The 22,454-nt window shown below is 47.6% G+C and overlaps 2 protein-coding genes across 9 annotated transcripts; both read right to left on the minus strand.

The window, feature by feature from the left end:
- Window positions 1-516: 516 nt before the first annotated feature.
- On the minus strand, window positions 517-7,161 carry slc35e3 (solute carrier family 35 member E3). Of its 8 annotated transcripts, XR_013936503.1 has the most exons (10): window positions 6,806-7,015; window positions 5,297-5,470; window positions 4,302-4,844; window positions 4,079-4,189; window positions 2,652-2,711; window positions 1,779-1,877; window positions 1,619-1,701; window positions 1,443-1,527; window positions 1,090-1,363; window positions 764-991 (listed from the first exon to the last, which is right to left on the minus strand). XR_013936503.1 is itself a non-coding variant. In XM_080492416.1 (9 exons), the coding sequence occupies exons 3-9, from the start codon at window positions 4,689-4,691 to the stop codon at window positions 1,262-1,264; spliced, it is 930 nt and encodes a 309-aa protein (XP_080348542.1). In that variant the 5' UTR covers window positions 4,692-4,844; window positions 5,297-5,637; window positions 6,806-7,023; the 3' UTR covers window positions 755-1,261. The 8 variants fall into 8 exon arrangements, 6 of the variants coding, with proteins under 6 accessions (XP_080348541.1, XP_080348542.1, XP_080348545.1 ...); XM_080492416.1 differs by having other exon boundaries at window positions 755-1,363; window positions 5,297-5,637; window positions 6,806-7,023; XM_080492419.1 differs by having other exon boundaries at window positions 756-1,363; window positions 6,806-7,032.
- A 73-nt stretch (window positions 7,162-7,234) lies between these two features.
- Window positions 7,235-21,823, minus strand: nup107 (nucleoporin 107). The gene is made up of 27 exons (XM_080491711.1): window positions 21,745-21,823; window positions 20,583-20,665; window positions 20,404-20,490; window positions 20,207-20,301; window positions 19,845-19,980; window positions 19,304-19,407; window positions 18,890-19,005; window positions 18,770-18,818; window positions 18,369-18,440; window positions 18,032-18,114; window positions 17,839-17,914; window positions 17,515-17,628; window positions 17,106-17,196; window positions 16,801-16,880; window positions 16,662-16,721; window positions 15,856-16,001; window positions 15,711-15,759; window positions 15,575-15,644; window positions 15,392-15,507; window positions 14,812-15,001; window positions 14,635-14,741; window positions 13,770-13,872; window positions 13,528-13,688; window positions 13,330-13,455; window positions 13,034-13,147; window positions 11,637-11,804; window positions 7,235-7,922 (listed from the first exon to the last, which is right to left on the minus strand). The coding sequence occupies exons 1-27, from the start codon at window positions 21,750-21,752 to the stop codon at window positions 7,815-7,817; spliced, it is 2,712 nt and encodes a 903-aa protein (XP_080347837.1). The 5' UTR covers window positions 21,753-21,823; the 3' UTR covers window positions 7,235-7,814.
- Between the last annotated feature and the right edge of the window lie 631 nt (window positions 21,824-22,454).

Raw genomic sequence — 22,454 nt, forward strand, 5'->3', positions numbered from 1 at the left:
GGCTGTTGAACACTGAGTCTCAGTGATTCGCTCAAACTGGACCTTTCAGAGGAAACCTGCAGAAACACAAGCCACCTTTTTCCTTCATTCCCAAGAGACGGAAGGTTTTACAACCTTCACTTCTTCATTTAGACGCCATTTCCTCTCTGCTGCTGTACACTGAGTTTGTGTGTGTGTGTGTGTGTGTGTGTGTGTGTGTGTGTGTGTGTGTGTCCAGGAGTTGGACAGGAGATCTGTTCTCTTAGGTTCGGTGTGATTATAAAAACCTGCTGTTTCCTGTTTGAGAGCAGTACCCATTGCAGTAACCATTGCAGTAACTATTACCCACCATTGTAAAATTTGCTGGTATTATTTTGTGTTACTACATGAAGTGAAGGTTTATTCCACCAGGGGAGTTGATGGCGTGTTTCATGATCGTAGTTTAATCTGATCAACCTTCGCAAACTGCTTCCAGGAAAAGTCTCACTGCACCACCTTGTGGTACAAAGTAGAATCAGGAGACCAGTCAGAGAGTTTGAGCTCAAAGTGTTTCAGGTTTGTTTTTTATCTAAAACAAACAAACGTCACCTTCAAACGCATGGGATCACGAGGCAACATCTGGACCAAAGGCGTGGAAAACATCGGCTTCAACCCGATTTGGATTCATGACCTCGCGAACGTGTTTCAGCCACTCGCTGTCTGAAGTCGTTGAAAATCAACACGGAAGAATCTGTTGAGTTGAAATATTCGTGGAGGAAGAAGTCAAACCACTGCTGCAGGTCTTAACGGATCAAAAACTTTTTTAATATTTGAGTTTCAGAAACAGGAAACGAGAAGCAGCGTTTCGGTTTGACGTTTAACGCGACGAGTCGAGAGGAAGCCGTCTGACTGATGAACACGTCCCCTCGTCATCTGGGCCGAGCAAGAAGCCGTCACCTGGAAACCAGTTTGACGGAAGTTTGGTTTGCAGTCCTGCCGTTGTGACAAGCGTTGGTTTCCTCGGCGGTGGATCCTGTCGCACGATCAAAGCTTCAGGGATCTAAGAAGAAACCTTCCTACAAAAATATTTATCGTAGAAATGTACAAAAATATATAAAGATGTTTCTTCACCCGATGACACTGGTGGTGACTGAGTCAGGAGGCCCTGCTGACGGCTGCCCCGATGGACCGAGGACCAATCCTGGTCCTGATGGACCGAACCTCAGACCTGACAGTCCTGAAGGTCCGGTTGGCGGTCCTATGTTCCTCGGTCCTGATGGTCCAGTCCGTGGACCTGACGGTCCTATGGTCTCTGAGCCAGGCGACTCTTGCCCTCCTCCTGCTCCGCCAACTTGAAGTGAGTGTAGGACAGGATTCCTGCCAGAGTGCAGAGGATCCCCAAGGCCTGAGGGAGACACAGGACAGGATTCAGAGGAAGCAGGACTGCAGGGGAGGATCTTGTCGATTCGATCACCGAGACTCACCTGGTTGAGGGACAGCGGGTCGTGGAAGAGCAGGTATCCTCCGATCAGAGTGATGCAGAACTTAAAATGACCAAACATGTTGTAGCTGCAACTGGAGTCAAGAGAAAAACGTCAGTCTGAAAAATTTGGAACCTTCTCAGGAAGAAGGGGCTGGTCGGACCGCCGTGAGAGGATACGTGACCGCCGAGGTGTTTCCAATGATCCAGTAGATGGACAAGTTGACCAGGAACGCCACTACGCCAGAGAACAGGACGGTCACCTAGAGCAGAAGACGACACCGTTACCCAATCAGTCCGGCAGCAGCCGCCAGTACCGAGGCCGAGTGTCGGGTCTGACCAGAGCCGGCAGCGACCAGGGTCCGAAGATTCCTCCATCTCCCGTCAGGGGCTCGAACAGCGGGACGACACAGAGCAGGAAGCCCGAAGACAGTGGAGCCTGCAGGAACAGGCACAGAGTTAACGCCCCGGTCCTTCAGTCCGTCCAGGAACAGGAAAACGTCAGACCAACAGCCTGGAGGACCGAGACTTCGCCCCGTTTCATCACGTATGTTTGTTCCGCTGTCAAGATTCAGTGCTGAAGAAACCAACCAAACCAACTAGATCCTTCATGAAGAGCAGAAACACCCGACCAGTCCGAGCTAAAACCCCAAATCTTTTTGTTCGCAGGTCAAGGAAACATCTGGAAGAAACTAAAGTACCAAGTCAGGCTCTGAAGACTTTAAATGATAAGATCAACAAGTTCACTGACTCACGAGTCTAATGACTCAACGAGACGTCCTGTTGTGGTGTTTCAAGTAACGAGATCAATAACATCAGCAGGTCAAATCCACCAAGTCCAAGGTCAAATCCAAAAGTACTTTCTAAACAAGACAGCGAGGTCAAAGTGTCAAACGTCGAGCAACAAGTTCTGAGTCGTGACCTGAAACCTGAAACGGAGGGAAAAGAAATTAAGTCTAAAGTCCAGGAAATGTCTCGGTAATAAAGTCCTATCGGTCCTAAACCAACAAATGATTGACTTAATCTGAAAATATCGGACATGAAAACGATCTTCAATCATTAATAATCATCAAACGTCTCCAGCTAGTCTCCGATTGTCAAGAGATTCAAGATCAAACAACAAACTTCAGCTGTGAAGAACCAATGGCTTCGATCAGCAGTTGCTCCAGATGCTGACTGACCTGACAGAACAGCTCCAGATGTTGAGTCTCACCTGATAGTAGAGCAGCTGCATGGAGTTCACCTGGAGCTCATGTTGTTTGGCTCCAACCCACTGAGAAGAAACAAACTGGTGATTTATATTGTTTCTTCATCTCAGGAATCATTTTCTGGTGTCAGATCGTTGGTCAGATCGTTGGTCAAGTCGGTGGTCAGGTCATTAGTTGGGTCGGTGGTCAGGTCGGTGGTCAGGTCATTAGTTGTGTTGGTGGTCAGGTCGTTAGTTGGGTCGGTGGTGGGGTCATTGGTCAGGTCGTTGGTCAGGTCACTGGTTGGGTCGGTGGTCAGGTCGTTGGCTGGGTCGGTGGTCAGGTCGGTGGTCAGGTTGGTGGTCAAGTTGGTGGTCAGGTCGGTGGTTGGGTCATTGGTCGAGTCATTGGTTGGGTTGGTGGTCAGGTCGGTGGTCAGATCAGTGGTCAGGTCGGTGGTCAGGTCGGCGGTCAGGTCGGTGGTCGAGTCGTTGGTTGGGTCGGTGGTCAGGTCAGTGGTCAGGTCGTTAGTTGTGTCGGTGGTCAGGTGGGTTAGTTGCGTCGGTGGTCAGGTTGGTGGTTAGGTTGGTGGTCAGGTCGGTGGTTGGGTCGGCGGTCAGGTCGGTGGTTGGGTCATTGGTCGAGTCATTGGTTGGGTCGGTGGTCAGGTCAGTGGTCAGGTCGTTAGTTGTGTCGGTGGTCAGGTCATTAGTTGCGTCGGTGGTCAGGTTGGCGGTCAGGTCGGTGGTCAGGTCGGTGGTTGGGTCGGCGGTCAGGTCGGTGGTTGGGTCATTGGTCGAGTCATTGGTTGGGTCGGTGGTCAGGTCGTTAGTTGGGTCGGTAGTCAGGTCAGTGGTCAGGTCGGTGGTCGAGTCGTTGGTTGGGTCGGTGGTCAGGTCAGTGGTCAGGTCCTTAGTTGTGTTGGTGGTCAGGTCGTTAGTTGCATCGTTGGTCAGGTTGGTAGTCAGGTTGGTGGTCAGGTCGTTAGTTGTGTTGATGGTCAGGTCGGTGGTCAGGTCGGTGACCAGGTCGTTGGTCGAGTTGGTGGTCAGGTCGTTAGTTGAGTCGGTGGTCAGGTCGATGGTCAGGTCGTTGGTCAGGTCGTTGGTCGGGTCGGTGGTCAGGTTGGTGGTCAGGTTGTTATTTGGCTCCGTGGTCAGGTCATTGGTTGGGTCATTTTTCGAGTCATTGGTTGGTTCGGTGGCCATGTCATTAGTTGTGTCGGTGGTCAGGTCGGTGGTCAGGTCGTTGGCTGGATCGGTGGTCAGGTTTGTGGTCAGGCCAGTGGTCAGGTCAGTGGTCAGGTCAGTGGTCAGGTCGTTAGTTGTGTCGGTGGTCAGGTTGGTGGTCAGGTCGGTGGTTGCGTTGATGGTCAGGTCGGTGGTCAGGTCGGTGGTCAGGTCATTAGTTGGATCGGTGGTCAGGTCGGTGGTTAGGTTGGTGTTTAACTTACCACCTGGTAAAGCGACGTCACCAGAACGCCCAGCGCAGCGAACACAGTTCCAAGCAGGTTAAACCGCACATCATAGTAGGAGTTCAGGATCACCCCCAGAGTGATGGGCACCTGGGGAGGGGAGAGGGGACAGGGACCATCACACACCTGGACCACCACACACACCTGGACCACCTGGACCCAGCAGCAGTCCAGAGCCCAACGGGGCTTTAGGTCTCCTCACCAGAGTGAGTTTGATCCTGGTGGAGAAGGTCTGGCGGTAGCAGCAGGTCTGGATCAGGATGATGGCGGGTGTGGTCATGGCCTTGGCCAGCTGGTACGTTCCGATGGCGTTGTTCTCCAGTGACAGGTTGGTGAAGGCCACGAAACCACAAAAGCTGAGCGCCAGCCACACGATCCTGCGCAGCGGCAAGCTCTTGGGGGCGAAGATGTCCATCTTGTGGCAGATGAAGATCCCCAGCCAGGTGACCAGGAAGTGGACCAGGGTCAGGGTCATGTTGGGGAAGCCGTAGTGGACGTAGATCCACTTGTTGATGAAGACGATGCAGATGGAGGCCAGCAGGTTGACCAGCAGCCCGGCCGCAATGCGCCTGTTGGCCGAGAGGTGGAGCATTGTCGCTTCTGGAAGCTTCTCGGATTAAATCATCCAGCCAACAACTGTCCAATGGGAAACCAGCTGAGACTCGTTCAACAGGAAACCAGCTTCGTCCAACAGGAAACAAGCTTTGTCCAACGAGAAACCAGCTGAGACTCGTTCAACAGGAAACTGTCAAAATAAAGAACTACTGATCAGCAAACAGAAACTAAGCTTTAAGTTAAACTTTACAGAAAAACACTGGAGGAGTTTTAGCTTCAGTCGATTTCAGTTTTAGAATCTGAAGCAGAAGAAACACAAAGTAACAAAACCAGGGGCCTGAACTACAACCTGGATTAACATGATATCAACAGGATAACAGGATATCTGTTACCTGGATTAACATACCAGGATATCTGTTACCGGGATTAACATACCAGGATATCTGTTACCGAGATTAACATACCAGGATCTCTGTTACCGGGATTACCAGTTAATCTCTGAGATTATGAAGAATTCAAACACATCCAGCAGCTCAAAGCAACACTGCTGCTGCAGCCAAAGCCAGAACCTTCCTGACTTGTTAATGCTGATTTGGTGAGATTAGAGCAGAATAATTCATGGGACAATAGAAACGGACTCACTTTCACTTTATTCCAGCAGAAGGGTTCCAGGCAGAGCTTCCTCACTGCTCTTCTTTTACTTTACATTTTACATCCACGTGTTCTCAGACGGAGTTTCCGCCGTGTGAGTGTGTTTTGTGTTGGAATATTAATTCATCACCATGACAACAGGAGTAGTTCTGGTTCCATAAATTCCTGTTTGTGCAGTTTTGTCAGCGTGAGCATTATTATTAAGCTCATTATGACAGATCAACCCTCGTGGAGCCAAACAGACTTGGGACAAGTCAAGAACAACAACAACAACATCCTTCAAAGTGAACCAGGGTGGTGGATTAGAAAACCAGAGATAATCCTGAAGTTACCTGGATAAGAGAAAACCAGAGTTAATCCTGAAGTTACCTGGATAAGAGAAAACCAGAGTTAATCTGGAAGTTACCTAAATAAGAGAAAACCAGAATTAATCTTGCAGTTACCTAGATAAGAGAAAACCAGAGTTAATCCTGAAGTTACCTGGATAAGAGAAAACCAGAGTTAATCTGGAAGTTACCTAGATAAGAGAAAACCAGAATTAATCTTGCAGTTACCTAGATAAGAGAAACCCAGAGTTAATCTTGAAGTTACCTAGATAAGAGAAACCCAGAGTTAATCTTGAAGTCACCTCTCGATAAGAGAAAACCAGAGTTAATCTTGAAGTTACCTAGATAAGAGAAAACCAGAGTTAATCTTGAAGTTACCTAGATAAGAGAAACCCAGAGTTAATCTTGAAGTCACCTCTAGATAAGAGAAAACCCGAGTTAATCTTGAAGTTACCTCTAGATAAGAGAAAACCAAAGTTAATCCTGAAGTTACCTGGGTAAGAGAAAACCAGACTCGTAGTTTCGGCCCGAGAAGAAACACAAAACAAAACAACAGACCAACAGGGTCAGTTATTGGTTTCTACTATTAATTAATCTATTATTATTATTGTTACTTAAAGTAACGTCTCATTATCAGAGCAAAATATGACGGGAAACCTCCACCTGCTAAAACACAGTAGAAGGTAAGTAGAAGACGCAGAAGGTAGTAGAACGCAGTAGAAACCAGTAGAACCTCATCACACAGTTTCACTGCAGATGCGAGTTTGTCTTTTCCTCCTCAGGCTTGAATAATAATAAATAATAATAAATCTCTAATGTGGGACGAACTCAGCAAACTGAATTTAATATCTGTTAAATATTTACAAATAAACACAAGACGAAACTAGTCAATAAAATCAAGTAAAATAGAGTTTAACAGCGTTAACATGAATTCACATAATCCTGTTACAGCTGATTATTAATTTTATGATTCATGTTAACATTATTATCAATGTTAATATTATTATTATCGATGTTAATATTATTATTATTAATGTTAATATTATTATTATCGATGTCAATATTATTTAGACAGAAGTTTCGTGATTTTAATAAAAAATGCAGTTTATGTGTTTGACTGATATAAATTAACACGATTATTCCTCCGGTTTGAGAAACATCAGGAAAACTTTACCGGGATTCGGCGGCTCGACCCTCCGTGGCCCGGTTCTGTCTACGCCCCGGTCCGGAGCTCCAGTCCCGGCCTGAGCAGCACTGGATCCCCGCAGCTGGAGGACTGGAAGCTTCTGTCGACCCGAACACCAGACCTCCCTCCCCGGTCCTCCGTTACTCTGCTGCCCGGTCCTCCGTTACTCTCCTCCGGTCCCCGCCGTCCAGCTCAGCCGTGACTCAAACAGCCCTGTTTTCCGGGTTGCTCAGTCTCCGGGTTGGACACAGCGCCGCCCCCGGCCGGAAGACCACACAGACCTGCAGGACCAGGGGAGCCCAGGTCCTCCCGCAGGACCAGGGGAGCCCAGGTCCTCCCACTAGGAAGCTGCTGGTCTTCAGACGGCGACTCGTCAAATTAAAAATCAGCAGCGAAGTAAAGAAAAAGGAAATAATTGACTAAAATCACCATTTTATTTGAGACAGAGTCAGAAACTCGTTATGAGTCGAGCAGATTGAACTTTATCTTCTGAACACTTTAAAACTTTACTCATTTATGTTACCAATGCTCTTACATTACGTGTAGTATTGATCTGAAGTACTTCTGAACGCTTTATTGATCCAACAGGGGGAGGGCCTGTGATGTCATCATGTCACGACAAACAGGGGGAGGGCCTGTGATGTCATTATGTCAAGACAAACAGGGGGAGGACCTGTGATGTCATTATGTCACGACTAATGGGGAAGGCCTGTCATGTCATGACAAACAGGGGGGCCTGTCATGTCATTATGTCATGACAAACAGGGGGAGGACCTGTGATGTCATTATGTCACGACGAATGGGGAAGACCTGTCATGTGATGTCACGACAAACGGGGGGGCCTGTCATGTCATGAAAAACGGCGGGGGGAGTTCATGTCAGAACAGTCTTTCGATAAACAAACTTTCCAGTTTGAAGAAACTACACAAAAACTCACGAAGAAAACTTTTATTATGAAAATTACACAGAACCAAGACGTGTGTGTGTGTGTGTGTGTTCAGGGCTGCAGCTCGTAGCCCAGTGGGTCGAAGCCTCGGTCCAACAGAACCAGAGACGAGTCTCTCAGTTTGTGCAGCAGCCGCCTCAACTCGTCTCTGGAGAAAACCTGCAACACACCTTAGGGTGAGACTCTGAGGGTGAGAGGGTGAGACTCTGAGGGTGAGAGGGTGAGGCTGTGAGGGTGAGACAGGTTTATTGTTTGGACTCAGGAGGAACCAAGAGAACCAAGAGAACCAGGGGAAAACCCACAGGGAAACAAGCAACCCACGATCTTCTCACACTATCCCATAGGCGTAGGAAAGGGGGGGGGACACGGACGGACGTTACCCCCCACCAATATTAGACACTTGCGCATTTGTCCCCCCAATAATCGTACCGGAGGAGAAAAATATTCAGATTTTGAAATTTCTAACTGGCGTTTTTTTATTTTGACGGTGCAGCACAGCTTCCTGTCGAAGCCCCGCCCACTCCCTCAGCGGTTCTGAGTGTTTGGGGGAGGGGGGGAGAGCAGCAGTGGACAGCGGGATTGTTAATTACAGGAATTCTGAAGGAGGTAAAACAGTCTGTAGAGAACACTGCAAAGACTACGGCTCATTTATTATGTCATGTTGTTCGTTTACATTCATATTTAGGAACAAAATGTGTTGAATGAAGTCTTACTCCTGGGACGGTCATTGGTTACTTATTTAACTAGTAACTTAGTCAGTGTTCCTGAGGATCATCAACATTGGACTAAGTAGTTTGTCATCTTATTTCAGTGCAACGCCACCGAAGAAAAGGCTGAAACTGCAACAAGAGTGTTTTTTTTTTTTTTTTAAGAGTAATGTCAGTGTGAGTAATGTTCTACTACACAAGGTGAAAAACTTAATCACTCCAACATGTATCAACATGAAGTACTTTATATTAGATATTATGTGTAGAATGTCTCATCAGGAATGTGATGTCTGTTGTAAATACATGAATGCCATGCAGGGACATGAAGGACTGGGGGCAGTGAATCAAAGTGAGGGAGGGACAGGAGCAGAGTAACAGGTATGAGAGGACAACATAGAACAGAGCAGCAGGTGAGAGAGGACAACATAGAACAGAGCAGCAGGTGAGAGAGGACAACATAGAACAGAGCAGCAGGTAAGAGAGGACAACATAGAACAGAGCAACAGGTGAGAGAGGACAACATAGAACAGAGTAACAGGTATGAGAGGACAACATAGAACAGAGCAACAGGTGAGAGGACAACATAGAACAGAGCAGCAGGTGAGAGAGGACAACATAGAACAGAGCAACAGGTGAGAGAGGACAACATAGAACAGAGTAACAGGTATGAGAGGACAACATAGAACAGAGTAACAGGTGAGAGAGGACAACATAGAACAGAGCAACAGGTGAGAGAGGACAACATAGAACAGAGTAACAGGTATGAGAGGACAACATAGAACAGAGCAACAGGTGAGAGAGGACAACATAGAACAGAGCAGCAGGTGAGAGAGGACAACATAGAACAGAGCAGCAGGTATGAGAGGACAACATAGAACAGAGCAGCAGGTGAGAGAGGACAACATAGAACAGAGCAGCAGGTATGAGAGGACAACATAGAACAGAGCAACAGGTGAGAGAGGACAACATAGAACAGAGCAACAGGTGGGAGAGGACAACATAGAACAGAGCAACAGGTGAGAGAGGACAACATAGAACAGAGCAACAGGTGAGAGAGGACAACACAGAACAGTAGATATTTTATTAAACTTCACTAAAAAGTTACATATTTGAGTTACTTGCTCGTTGTAAGTTCAAACTTATTCTACTGTTTCGGAGCCTTACTGGATGTGAGACACGAGGAAGAACCATTTATTCTGCTCCGGTCAGAGGTTTTCTATCTTTGGTGTGTCGGTTCCTGTTTGACTGAAATCCTCTGACATGCAGATTATTGAGAGCCGGGCTGTAACGTGCCGGAGCAGACTGAGCGTCAGCGAGGCGCTGAGCTTGTCTATTAGATGTGAGAGGGATCACTTTGATTTATTTTCGATGGACGGACCTTTACACTGAAAATATGAGACATTGGAAAAGAACAAATCTTGTTTTATTTATTAGGATTTATTTCCATTGTCCAAATGTTCTGTAATGAGTTTCAAACTGAGTCGGTCTACAATAGATAGTCAATCTATTGTTTTACTTAAGGTTTTAGTAAGAGGCAGAACATTAAGAAGTATAATTATATAATGTTAAGTTAACATTTTTGCATTTTAATCATCTGATATTCAAAAGTGAATAATTTGTCACATCATTCGTCTTGTTTTTTACGTGTCAGAAAGTTGTTACTGGAAGAACCAGTTTAATTAGACAACCAGTAAATACATTTTTTTACCACAATCAAATGGATTTTCACCAACATAAACATATTAACCTGTGTACCTGTGTGTTCTACTACATTTGTCTTTGTTCTACTGAAATACTTCACTTGCTGGTCGGTGTACAGTCCCGTGATGACAGAGTCATTATGTTGTGGAGGAGGAGGGAGAAGCTAAGAAAACCATTCAGATATCTTAACAAATGAGGAATTTATAGGCAAAAGAAGTTTACTAATTAGTTCAATTCTCTTAAAAGGTATTTAGTACTCAAATCTGTGACCAAAAACCTTTTACATAAAAACACTTGTAGTTTCTTTAATAATCTAGATATCTCAATGAAACCTTCAGGGAAGGTGTGTCTCTTTAATCTCTTCAATCTGAAGCAATAATAATATATATTTTAATATATTTGATAGTATTAAGATTGGAGCTGCCACACCCTATTACCATACTACTACATACTACCACACCTGTCCCTCTTCCTCCTCCTCCTCAGTCAACATTCTTTCTGAACCATATAAAGTTATTAAACTTCGGGATTAGAGAGGTCAAAATAATTAAAAATACATTGTTTTACCTTTCAAAAGCGTCACTTAATCCATTGAAGTTGTTTTTATGTGGTGAAGTCCAGTGAGTTTTTAATACGTTCTGGTGACGATCTGAATGTTGACGGAAGTGAAAAAATCAAAACGGCAGACGAGGAGAAGTTTCCCGACTACGTCATTTGAGGGAATCCCGAGGAATTACGTGACGCGATCCAATCAGAATGCATATTTTCTGTGTCAGACGCAGCGCGTCACTGTCCAAACTGCGGATCACGAATCGGGAAGAAAATAACAGCAAATGTAAAAAATGAACTTATGAACTAACTTACTGTTAGTTCATTTTTTACATTTCTGCCTAAACTATTTCTGGATCCGTCAGGTTTCCAATATGTCCCCCCACAACGTTAAACTCATTCCTACGCCCTTGGGCTAACTTCTGTTCCACTCTGGTCTGGGGTGCTGGGATACCTGGTCTGGGGTCTAGGGTTACCTTTCCTGGGGTGCTGGGATACCTAGTCTAGGGTTACCTTTCCTGGGGTGCTGGGACACCTGGTCTGGGGTCTAGGGTTACCTTTCCTGGGGTGCTGGGACACCTGGTCTGGGGTCTAGGGTTACCTTTCCTGGGGTGCTGGGATACCTAGTCTAGGGTTACCTTTCCTGGGGTGCTGGGATACCTGGTCTGGGGTTACCTAGTCTGGGGTGCTGGGATACCTAGTCTAGGGTTACCTTTCCTGGGGTGCTGGGATACCTGGTCTGGGGTCTAGGGTTACCTAGTCTAGGGTTACCTTTCCTGGAGTGCTGGGATACCTGGTCTGGGGATACCTGGTCTGAGATACCTGGTCTAGGGTTACCTGGTCTAGGGTTACCTTGCCTGGGGTGCTGGGATACCTGGTCTAGGGATACCTGGTCCAAGGTGCTGGTCTGGGTTACCTGGTACAGCCGGTGCTGGTCGGATGACAGGATGTCGGCCAGTCGCAGCGCCTCCTGGTGGCGGGAGGAGCTCTGCAGCACGCTGAGCAGCAGGAAGCTGAGGCGAGGCAGACACAGGGAGCGCAGCGCCCCCATCTGGTGGCTGCGTTCACAGTCCGGCTCAGAGTCCTGCAGACAGAGTTGGAGCAGGTCTCACTCCTGAGGGTCAGGACTAGGGATGGGAATTGATAAGATTTTTCCGATTCCGATTCCATTTTCGATTCTGTTTAATGATTCGATTCTTTATCAATTCTCTTATCGATTTTTATAATTATTATATTTTTTTTAAGATTTTATCAATTCTTCTAACAATTCCTGAGTATTTTTTTGAGAGGAAAAAAAGCAGTTTTACACAATCTTCTGCACCAAAAGGAACAAATGTATTTTTTCCAAACATGAAACTTGAATTATAATTTTTCCCTTAAAAAACAACAGTCAAATGTGTATTTGCCTTCATCGCCCCCTCGAATTTACACTTTTTCAAATTTTGTGCTGTTGACAAGTTAATCCTCTCTGGGAGGCGGAGCCTGGAGAGGAATGAGGAAGTGACATACGAGGAGGAACGTTCTCTCTCGGTCTGCAGGGAATGCTGAGTTTTCATATTGTGTTGGTGCTTTTTTTGAGGGGATATTCAACACAGAATGATCAAATACATAGATATACAGAAGTAGACCTTACTAGATTGTGTATGTCTACACAGTAGCCATACTGTAGTAGATCGTTTAGACTGTATGGTGTGAAAACTAGAGGCTCACACAATTAGAAAGATCTACTAGCATATGTCTACGCTGTCAGAGTTCATTTATTAAAAGTTCCTCATTAGTAGGAGAGAACACGGAGAGAACATGAAAACTCCACACAGAAAGGCTCCTGCCGGGATTTGCACCGAGACTTTTTTTATTTTTTTAACTTGGACCTTGTGGCTGTGAGGCGAGAGGCTGTGGACTCTGTGGATTCAGGACGTGGTGAGTGAACATGTATTACTGTATCCTATTATTTTGTAGTTAGACCTTCTTCCTCTCCATGTTTTCTCCTGGTTGGAGGAGGTTCTACGTCGCAGTGTGTGACGTCATGCAACGTACCGCAACGCGACTTGACGTCGTGCTGGAAATGAATCGTTAAGAAGAATCGAACACATATAAGGTGTTCGATTCCGATGGAATTGATCAATCGGAACCGGTTCTCGTCAGAACCGGTTTTCGATTCCCATCCCTAGTCAGGACCGTCCTCCTGAGGGTCAGGACCGTCCTCCTGAAGGTCAGGACCGTCCTCCTGAAGGTCAGGACCGTCCTCCTGAAGGTCAGGACCCTGCAGTCAGGAGGATATTTCCTGCTGCTTCAGGGTGACGACGGTCTCACCTGTCTGTTGTCCACCATCCAGCCTCCGTCCACGAACAGCAGCACGTTGTAGATCCGCTCCTTCACGTCTTCAGTCAAGACGTCCAGACGGCAGGACCAGGCCTCCAGGGACGACTGAGGACACAAGAACACACTGCAGTGACCACGGCAGGCCAGCGGGGGCGCTTTAGGTAAGAGGACAGGGACGAGGCACTGGAACTGGTTTGTGTGGATTAAAGACAGGAAGTAAAACCAGCAGACCACAAGAGGAAGTTAGTTGTCATGGTGATGGCAGGTCTCAGCCTGTACAGCTGTACCTGGTACTCTTTCTCTCTCATCTCGTTGGCGACCCTCTCAGTGAACTTGGCCTCGGAGGCCGGTGCAGGTTTCTGCGGGGCGGAGCTGCTGTGGCTGAACCAATCAGTGAAGGCCTCGTGGGCTTCCTGCAGAAACAGCCAGGTGAGTGACCTGTATCAGCAACTCAGGGTCCATCTGAGAGATCTGCAGGAACAAACCAGGTAGGCTCTGATGCACAGGTGCTCCCTGATGGCGTTCTCGTCCTCGGCAGGTAGAGGGGTGGTCTGCCCCACGCCGGACCACTGGCAGTAGATCTCCCTCATGGAGTCCTCGGGCACTTTGGAGAAGACGGCCTTGGCAGCGTCGTGTTTCTGCAGAGCTAAGAGGAGGTGGTCAGCGGCGGGCTGTGGTCAGCGGGGGGCTGTGGTCCGGGGAGGAACGCCGGACCGACACTACATACCCAGAAACTTCCTCATGATGGCGTTGGACTGCTTCAGGGCCTCGGCTCGGTGGGCGGGGTCAAACAGCAGCCAATCGATGACGTCGATCTTCCTCTGGTCATCCTGTCAGAGCAGAGCGGCAGAACAACAGTCAACGGGACAACAAACACTTCAACCTTCTGTCGGTATGCTGCGGTCCAGTTCAGCAGACACAGGCACTGCTGCAGGTACAGGGTCTGAATAATCCTGTACCTGTCTGAACAGGAGGCGTCAAGAGCAGGTCGCCAGGTGAGTCACTACGATCAGGTAGAAGGTGTTGAATGGGACAGAGAAGGTGGAGGTGTTGAAGAGGACAGTGGAGGTAGAGGTGTTGAAGAGGACAGTGGAGGTGGAGGTGTTGAACAGGACGGTGGGGGTGTTGAACAGGACGGTGGACGTGTTGAAGAGGACAGTGGCGGTGTTGAAGAGGACGGTGGAGGTGGATGTGTTGAACGGGAAAGAGGAGGTGGAGGTGTTGAAGAGGACAGTGGAGGTGGAGGTGTTGAACAGGAAAGACAATGTGGAGGTGTTGAACAGGAAAGACAATGTGGAGGTGTTGAAGAGGACGGTGGAGGTGGAGGTGTTGAACAGGAAAGACAATGTGGAGGTGTTGAACAGGACGGTGGAGGTGTTGAAGAGGACGGTGGAGGTGGAGGTGTTGAACAGGAAAGACAATGTGGAGGTGTTGAACAGGACGGTGGAGGTGTTGAAGAGGACGGTGGAGGTGGAGGTGTTGAACAGGACAAAGGAGGGAAGCATCAGAAGTAGTAGTAGTAGTAGTAGAATTAGTAGTTTAGTAGTAGTCTCCCAGCAGACCCGTCAGGCGTTCCGTGGTGATTCTTGTACCTTGGTGGTTCCTGTCTCCAGGGTGTGGCTGTGGTGCAGGAACAGGCCCTGGTCTGTCTCTCGCACCGTCTCCACCACCAGCTTAGTGACGGCAGCAACATCCAGACCTGCACAGCAAACACACACTCAGCGTCGTCCCGGCTCTGTGTCGTCATGCTGGAGTGTTTCCTGCCTCACCGGCTTCTGTGGCGAGCTGCAGGCAGTGTGGGCGGAGCTCCGGCTGGGTCACGCTCTCTAGAAAGGTGGCGTACTGAGCGGTGGCGAGCTCAGAGGGGAGCTGGCCCACGTAACTGGCCACCAGGTCGGTCTGCTGATCCCGGATCAGGAGGGAGACGTACGCCTTCACCACGTCCACACACACCTCATCCTGTCAGGCAACATCAACATGGAAACACTGCACAGCGCCCTCTGCTGGTCATACTCACACACACACTGCACAGCACCCTCTACTGGTCTCTCTCTCTCCCATACACACACTCACGGTTCAGCGCCCTCTGCTGGTCAAGGACACACAGACACACACAGACACACACACAGACACACAGACACACAGACACACAGACACACACACACACACACACACACACACACACACACACACACACACACACACACACACACACACACACACACACACACACACACACACACACACACACACACACACACACACACACACACACACACACACACACACACACACACACACACACACACACACACACTCTCTCTCTCTCTCTCTCTCTCTCTCTCTTACCTTCAGCGCCAAACCCAGAGAGCGGAAAAACAGGACCAGGTGTGTCATGAAACGCAACAGGTGAGAGGGGAGGGGCTTAGAGGATGTCAGCCAATCAGAAAACTCCTCCAACAAACCTAATGGAGAAGAACAAACTGAGTGGCCTGCTGTGGTGTGCAGAGCGTGTAGAGCAGGAAGTCTCACCGTCCAGATCTCCCAGGATGACAAACTTCTGTATGACGTGGTAATGCTGCTGCGTCTCCTCCAACACTCTCTGTGCAACAACAACCTGTTACCACCACTTCAGCTTGACTGAGCTCTCACCTCCTGCTGCTCTCACCTTTGACTCTGTAGCTTGAAGCTCCTCAAACACTCTGTCCATGGTCCAGCTGCAGGAGACAAACACAAGATTCAAACATTCTGTGGTCCAGCTGCGGGAAACAAGCAGCAGGTGAAGACTGTAGAACCGTAGAAACAGCTCGTACTTTGCCTCCAGGTACTCTCGAGGCAGCGTCTCCACTTCCTGGTGAGCCATCCCTGAAGACATCAGGTCCTTCTCCACCAGAGAGTCTACCATCACCCGGAAGTACGCCCACACACTGTCCTCCCACGTCTCGCACACTGCCAGCAGCTACCCGGGAGGGAGAGAGACACAATCAAATGTTTGAAGACACCATCTCACTTAATGTTTTTTGTTTTTTCCATACTATTTACACTGTAGAATGTGTGTGTGTGTAACCTGAAACCATTAAAACCTCAAATTGCTAAAAGAGTAAAAGCAGAATTAAAATCCACTCTGAAGCTGATGTGTGTAGTTTATTCTGATAAATGAAACGTGTTGAGCTCACAGCTCGGTCGACACCATGCTAAGTCTCTAAATATTCCAGACATTTAAAACCCGTTTCAGCTCTTTCACCCGTTTTATGTCATTTTGGGCCCCATTCCCACGACAAAGTGAAAAGCCAAATCTGTAGTTAGTCTGCTGGGCCACAGGAGGGCGCAGTGGCTTGTTTGGCCTTAGCTTCTTGTTCCTTCACACAGAAATTGTTTTTTTTACTTTTTAATACTTTACATATTTAGCCACCTTCAGTAATTCATCAGTTTAAGCTTCTGAGGTGGTGACCTGGACCCTGAGCTGGACCCTGAGCTGAGGTGGGGACCTGGACCCTGAGCTGGACCCTGAGCTGAGCTGGTGACCTGGACCCTGAGCAGCAGCTTTCACTTCCGTGTAGTTTATCAGTCAGCTCGCGCTGCAGCACCAGAGTCTACTGAAAACCTGTCACTGGTTTACCGGTTTCAGGTTCCCACTCAGGCTGGCGTAGATGGCCTTCTCATATCTGTTCAGCTGCTCCTGAAACACACACACACACACACATTAGTGCAGCCGTCCAGGTTGAAGTGTGTGATGTTGACGTGGCGCCTTGCCGCACCTCCTCAGCCATCCTCCAGCAGCAGGCCTTCCAGACACCCCTCTGAGGGTTCCCCTCCACCGGATGCAGCTCCAGGCTCCCTGCACAGACAGACACACACACTGAGTCTGCTGGCAGCCTGCAGGGGGAGCTCTCTGGCGTCTGATTTCTGAATATTGATATTGAATTCTAACCTCTATGGTAAATTTTAAAACATTCCTATATGTGTAAGAAAACATTTTACTGAACACCTTGGATTTATTCACAGCTGAGGTGTTAAGGTCTGTAAACCAGACCCTCCAGGGGGTCCTGGTTCTGCAGGTTACCTGAGGTCATGTTAGGGTCATGGTACAGCCTCCATCCTTCGAGAGTGGCTGCTCTCCAGGCCTGACCGCAGCGTTTACACAGCCTCTGAGCCTGGAGAGAAAACACACACACACACACACACACACACACACACACACACACACACACACACACACACACACACACACACACACACACACACACACACACACACACACACACACACACACACACACACACACACACACACACACACACACACACACACACACACACACACACACACACACACACACACACACACACACACACACACACACACACACACACACACACACACACACACACACACACACACACACACACACACACACACACAGTGAGTCAGAGTGTCCTGGTCAGGCCAGGTGATGACAGACGTTCCAGTACCTCCTCCATCATCCCGGCTCGGATCAGAGTGAACAGGTTCTTCAGCAGGCGGCCGTCGTCCTCTCGGTCCAGGTCGGCCAGTGGACGCTGCTGCCTCAGGGGGGCGTCTGGGTCCTGGGGGTGGTGGATGGTGGTGGGGGGGGGGGCAGAGAGAGACAGACACAGGGGTGACTTTTCAGGCTGTTGATGGACGATCAATATATTTACTCCCTGTCAGACTGGGGGGGGGGGGGGGGCGGCAGAGCTGCTGTTGAGGACAACAAGCTCTCAAATCAACATGTGGCCTGAAGGGAGGACGGTTGTTTCCATGGTAACGGGTCTCACCAGCTCAGTGACCAGAGGAATGGTGAGAGTAGCACCACTCTTCCTCCTAGTCATCAGGGCGTTGAGTGTGTTCTCCCTAACACGCACACACAGAGAGAGAGAGAGAGAGAGAGAGAGAGTGTGTTGGGATCACCAGTTTGTGTGTGTGTGTGTGTGTGTGTGTGTGTGTGTGTGTGTGTGTGTGTAAACACACACATTCTTGGCGTAGTACTCGATATTGTCAGAGAAATCTCCAATCTGGTCCTTGGCAATGCTCTCCAGCCAATCAACAACCAGCTGCAACGACACGAGTCAAACAGTGGAGACTTGTTCCTAGTCTATTGGAGACTTGTTTCTAGTCTTTTTCAGTTTGTGTATTTATTCCCTGTCCCAACACATTTCCATTATTTACAATCTTTTTGGTTTGGATTATTTTCAAATCATCTGTTGTTCATTTTTTATATAGTTTGACTTGTTATGAATCTCTTGACTGTTTTTATATCAGATGTCTGAATGAGCACTGTGTGTGTGTGAGACGCCTTCAGGCTCACCTGGCTCTGTCGTATGACGCCGTCTCTCTGGAAGAGCTGCTCCACCACCACCTTCTCGCTCTCACTGGGGACCTGCAGGTGAACGTGAACACACACACACACACACACACACACACACACACACACACACACACACACACACACACACACACACACACACACACACACACACACACACACACACACACACACACACACACACACACACACACACACACACACACACACACACACACACACACACACACACACACACACACACACACACACACACACACACACACACACACACACACACACACACACACACACACACACACACACACACACACACACACACACACACACTTCAGTTTCAGTCTGATTGATCCGTCCTTCATCCTGACATGAGGGAAACTCACCACCACGTCCACCATGACGTCGTCTTCCAGCGCCGACTGGACCCGGTCCCTGCAGACCAGACAGGGATCAGTGTTTGGGGGGGGCACACACAGGGCCGGGGCTGTTAGCCTCAGACTCACCTGTAGAGAGCAGCGATGAGTCTCCAGGTGGAGTTCTCCTGCTGCAGCAGCCAGCGCACGCCGGCCGTTTTACTGCTTTGACCGGCTCTGAGGACGAGCGACTGCAGCACGTCCACCTGAACACACACGAACACACCTTCCTCTGGTCTCTTATTTGTCACATTAAGGGGATTTTATGCATCTTTCTGACATTTTTGCGTCACCGTTAGTTGTTTTACACCAATTCACTACATTTTTGGCACAATGTGGTTGTTTTGAATCTGGTCATATATTTGTGCTGTTAATTTAAAGCTCTTTTTCTAATGTGACTGTTCACATCACACATCAACACTTTTGGCTCACTTTACTTCAAACAAACCCTTTTTTGACTGATCTGATTGGTTTGGCGCCCAATATTTCAAAAGACACACACACCTTATCCTGACAGAGAGCCTGATAATCCTCCAACAGCTCGAACACCGCAGACGACGAGTGCTTCAGGTAGGACCCAAGGAATTCTGGGAACAGACTGGTGGTGGCTGAAGGGATCAAAAACTTGGCATTAAACTGGATGACAGGAAACTTCAAGCACGTATTTTAAAGTCGACGCATCTAAGACCTTTGGAACATTTCCAGCCATTGGCTACAATAAAAATATAGTTTGTTTTTTAACTTAAATACAGCTGCATGATAAAGTTCATATTTGAAGTCACACAGTAAAATATCAAAATGTTTTAGTCCCTTTTTGTTTTATTCTTCAGTTAACAAATGTAAACCATATCTAGGCAAAATGAGATGTCTTCTGTATTAAACAAAATTGTTAATTAAGTCTTTACTTTCTCGACACAAGATTATTTTCAATTACCTTTTGAGAATAAATAAAATAAAATAATTGCAGGTTATCTTTCGGTGATGAGCTAGTGATTGAACTTGTTCGTGTTGTTAAGCTGTGATTGGGTGCGTTTGTTTCACTCACAGGCCTCTCCCGGGTCGTCCTCCTTCAGCAGGGCAGAGCTCAGGTTGGCCGTGTCGTCTCGGAAGAAGCTGGTGTTCTCCAAACCGGAAACAGGCGACGTGTACACACTGGTGGTCCAGTCACTGTCGTCCAAGTTCTACACGCACACACACACACCCACCCAACCACACCCACACACACACACACACAAAGGAGCAGCTCTATGAGGGACTGCATCATGAATACAAAACTTCATTCTCACTCAGTTATTTCCAGTTACTCCCCGCGGTAGAAAGCTCTTCATTCAACTGGGCTTTAAACAAATTCATGTTCACGTAGTAAAGAAAGTTCATGTAGAAAAGTGTGTGCGAGCGTGCGTGTACCAGACTGCCGAGTGTGTTCCTGGGTGTGTTAATATATCGAGGCGTTCGAACTCCTGGAGCCAAAATGGCGGAAACATCTGGAACCCGAGGAGTTACTGAGGAGGAAGAGGAGGAGTTCAGAATTCAGTGAAAAATGTAATGAAAGTGTGTGTGTGTGTGTGTGTGTGTGTGTGTGTGTGTGTGTGTGTCAGTCTCACCGGCCTGTCTGTACAGTGCCGCGGGGGTGTTTCTCATGGAGCGAGCCGGGGTTGCCATGGAGACGACGGGGCTGCTGGGTGACGGGACTGAGACGGTTGATCAGGACAACAGGACTGACGGGAGTCGAACTCTGAAACACCACCCTCAGTAACAATCACACAAAGCTACAGCAGGATACAGGCCACCTTCTTCCTCCTCCGGCGGGCCGCCACCGTCACCTCGTCATCTCGGACCACCGGGGACGGCAGCTCACTGTGACACCTGCAGGGGGGGGAGGGGCAATTACACTCGACTCTAACACACACACAACACTAGAACTCAGAAATATTTAAGCATTAATGAAGACAAATTGTACTTCTTGTTTGTATTTATCACTTTTAAGGTGATATATCTTTGTTGAATGAAGCAGTAGTGCTGATGAGTTGACCTATTCTTCTATCCTCTCACTTAGTGGCTGTATTCTATGATTTCTCCGTACATATCTATTGATTATCTATTTGAAGTTGTCATTCACACTTAGAAAAGTGGATCCCTAGTTTTCTTTTTTATATATAAATATTTTCAATTCACATTACACTTTTCTAAACTGTTTGTGTGTCTTGTTCGACTGTGTAAAGCCCTTTGTGTTTCCTTCTGTCCTTTTGAAAACTGCTGACCACTAAAGCTTGACTGATGGACCTGGAGACTTTCTGTCACGGCCAAGGAAGAAAAGAGGTGAGGCACAGTGCCCCCCCAACAGGAAACACATACAGATGTAGAACATGGTGGTGGGAATCTGCCAAAAAGAAGCATCAACGAAAAGAAGTGATGTTTAAGAGACAGAACCATGTCCAAAGACTTGTGTTTTCTCCTCAAAGTCCAGTTGATCAGAGGTGGAACAAGTTGGACATTTTATAAACTGAGTGAAACTTTGAGGGTGGCTGACTTGTTTTTAATATCGTAAATATTTGATTTATTCACTTGTTGGTTTAATGTTTATAAACCTGTAACCTGGTAGTTTTAGCTCAACTTCAACAGCAGACTAAGCAAACTTAATGCAATAAACGTTTGAATGTTGGACTCTTCAGCAACAAACAGAGAGTTCACTCAGGACGATAACATCTATTTATTTCCAAGTTTACAGACTTGAGATGTCAACATTAGCCGTTAGCCTGCTCGCCTCTCCATTCATTTTAAACGGCAGTTAGCACAGTTAGCAGCACGAGCCACCAGCAGCGCAGTCAAACAGCCGGAAGTGGATCATTCAGCTGCACGAGGATCAGACAGAGAGAATAACAGCGCGCTGCAGAGCCGAAATGTTCAGTTGAACACTTTAATTGTTGTATAAAGATGGATTTTACCAGTCCATGTCGGCTCGCTGTCCGTTCCCGCGTCACGAGGTTTAACGGGGGGGGGGGGAGACGTTCGTCTTCTTCTTCTTCTTCTTCGGTCGGGAGGCGCTCTGCTGCTTCTGGTGGCTCAGTGTGACACTGCAGCCTTCTTCTTCTTCTTCTCTTGCGTTTTGGGCAGGCTGGGTGCCATCTCGTGCCAGGATTTAGATTGTGGGTCTAGAAAACTGGATGGACCAGGAGAGATAAAATAAGCCCCAAAAAACAAGGGGTTCCCCTTCATCTCCGTTTCAGCACTTTTCTGCGGCACTGAGGACGGCGACTCAGTAGCGTACCTGTGTGTCTCTTGTGTCGCTGTCCTCAGCTCAGCGCTGAAACGGACAAAGACAAACACCTTGTTGGCACTTGGTAGTAAGCCGAACTTCATTTATCTCTTTTGAGCGTTCAACACACAAAAAGACTGAAACAGAATTATATCTTTGGATGGTCTGTTTCTCTCTCCATCTATTTACCCAGCGCGGCGGGCAGAGAGCTGTCCAAAATAATTTATCTTTTTCTATTAATTGAGAAAGACAAACGAACTGTATCGACATGAAATAACAGGATAGATAGGACACGATAAAACCATCAAAACTTATTTCTCTTGTAACTTATTTATTCAGAATAATTAAATGAATAACACATCTAACAATATAAACAGCAAGAATATCTTGGTTGTCCAG

The sequence above is a fragment of the Lipophrys pholis genome (genome assembly GCF_963383615.2).
Source record: "Lipophrys pholis genome assembly, chromosome: 22".
In the NCBI taxonomy this organism is placed as follows: Eukaryota; Metazoa; Chordata; class Actinopteri; order Blenniiformes; family Blenniidae; genus Lipophrys; species Lipophrys pholis.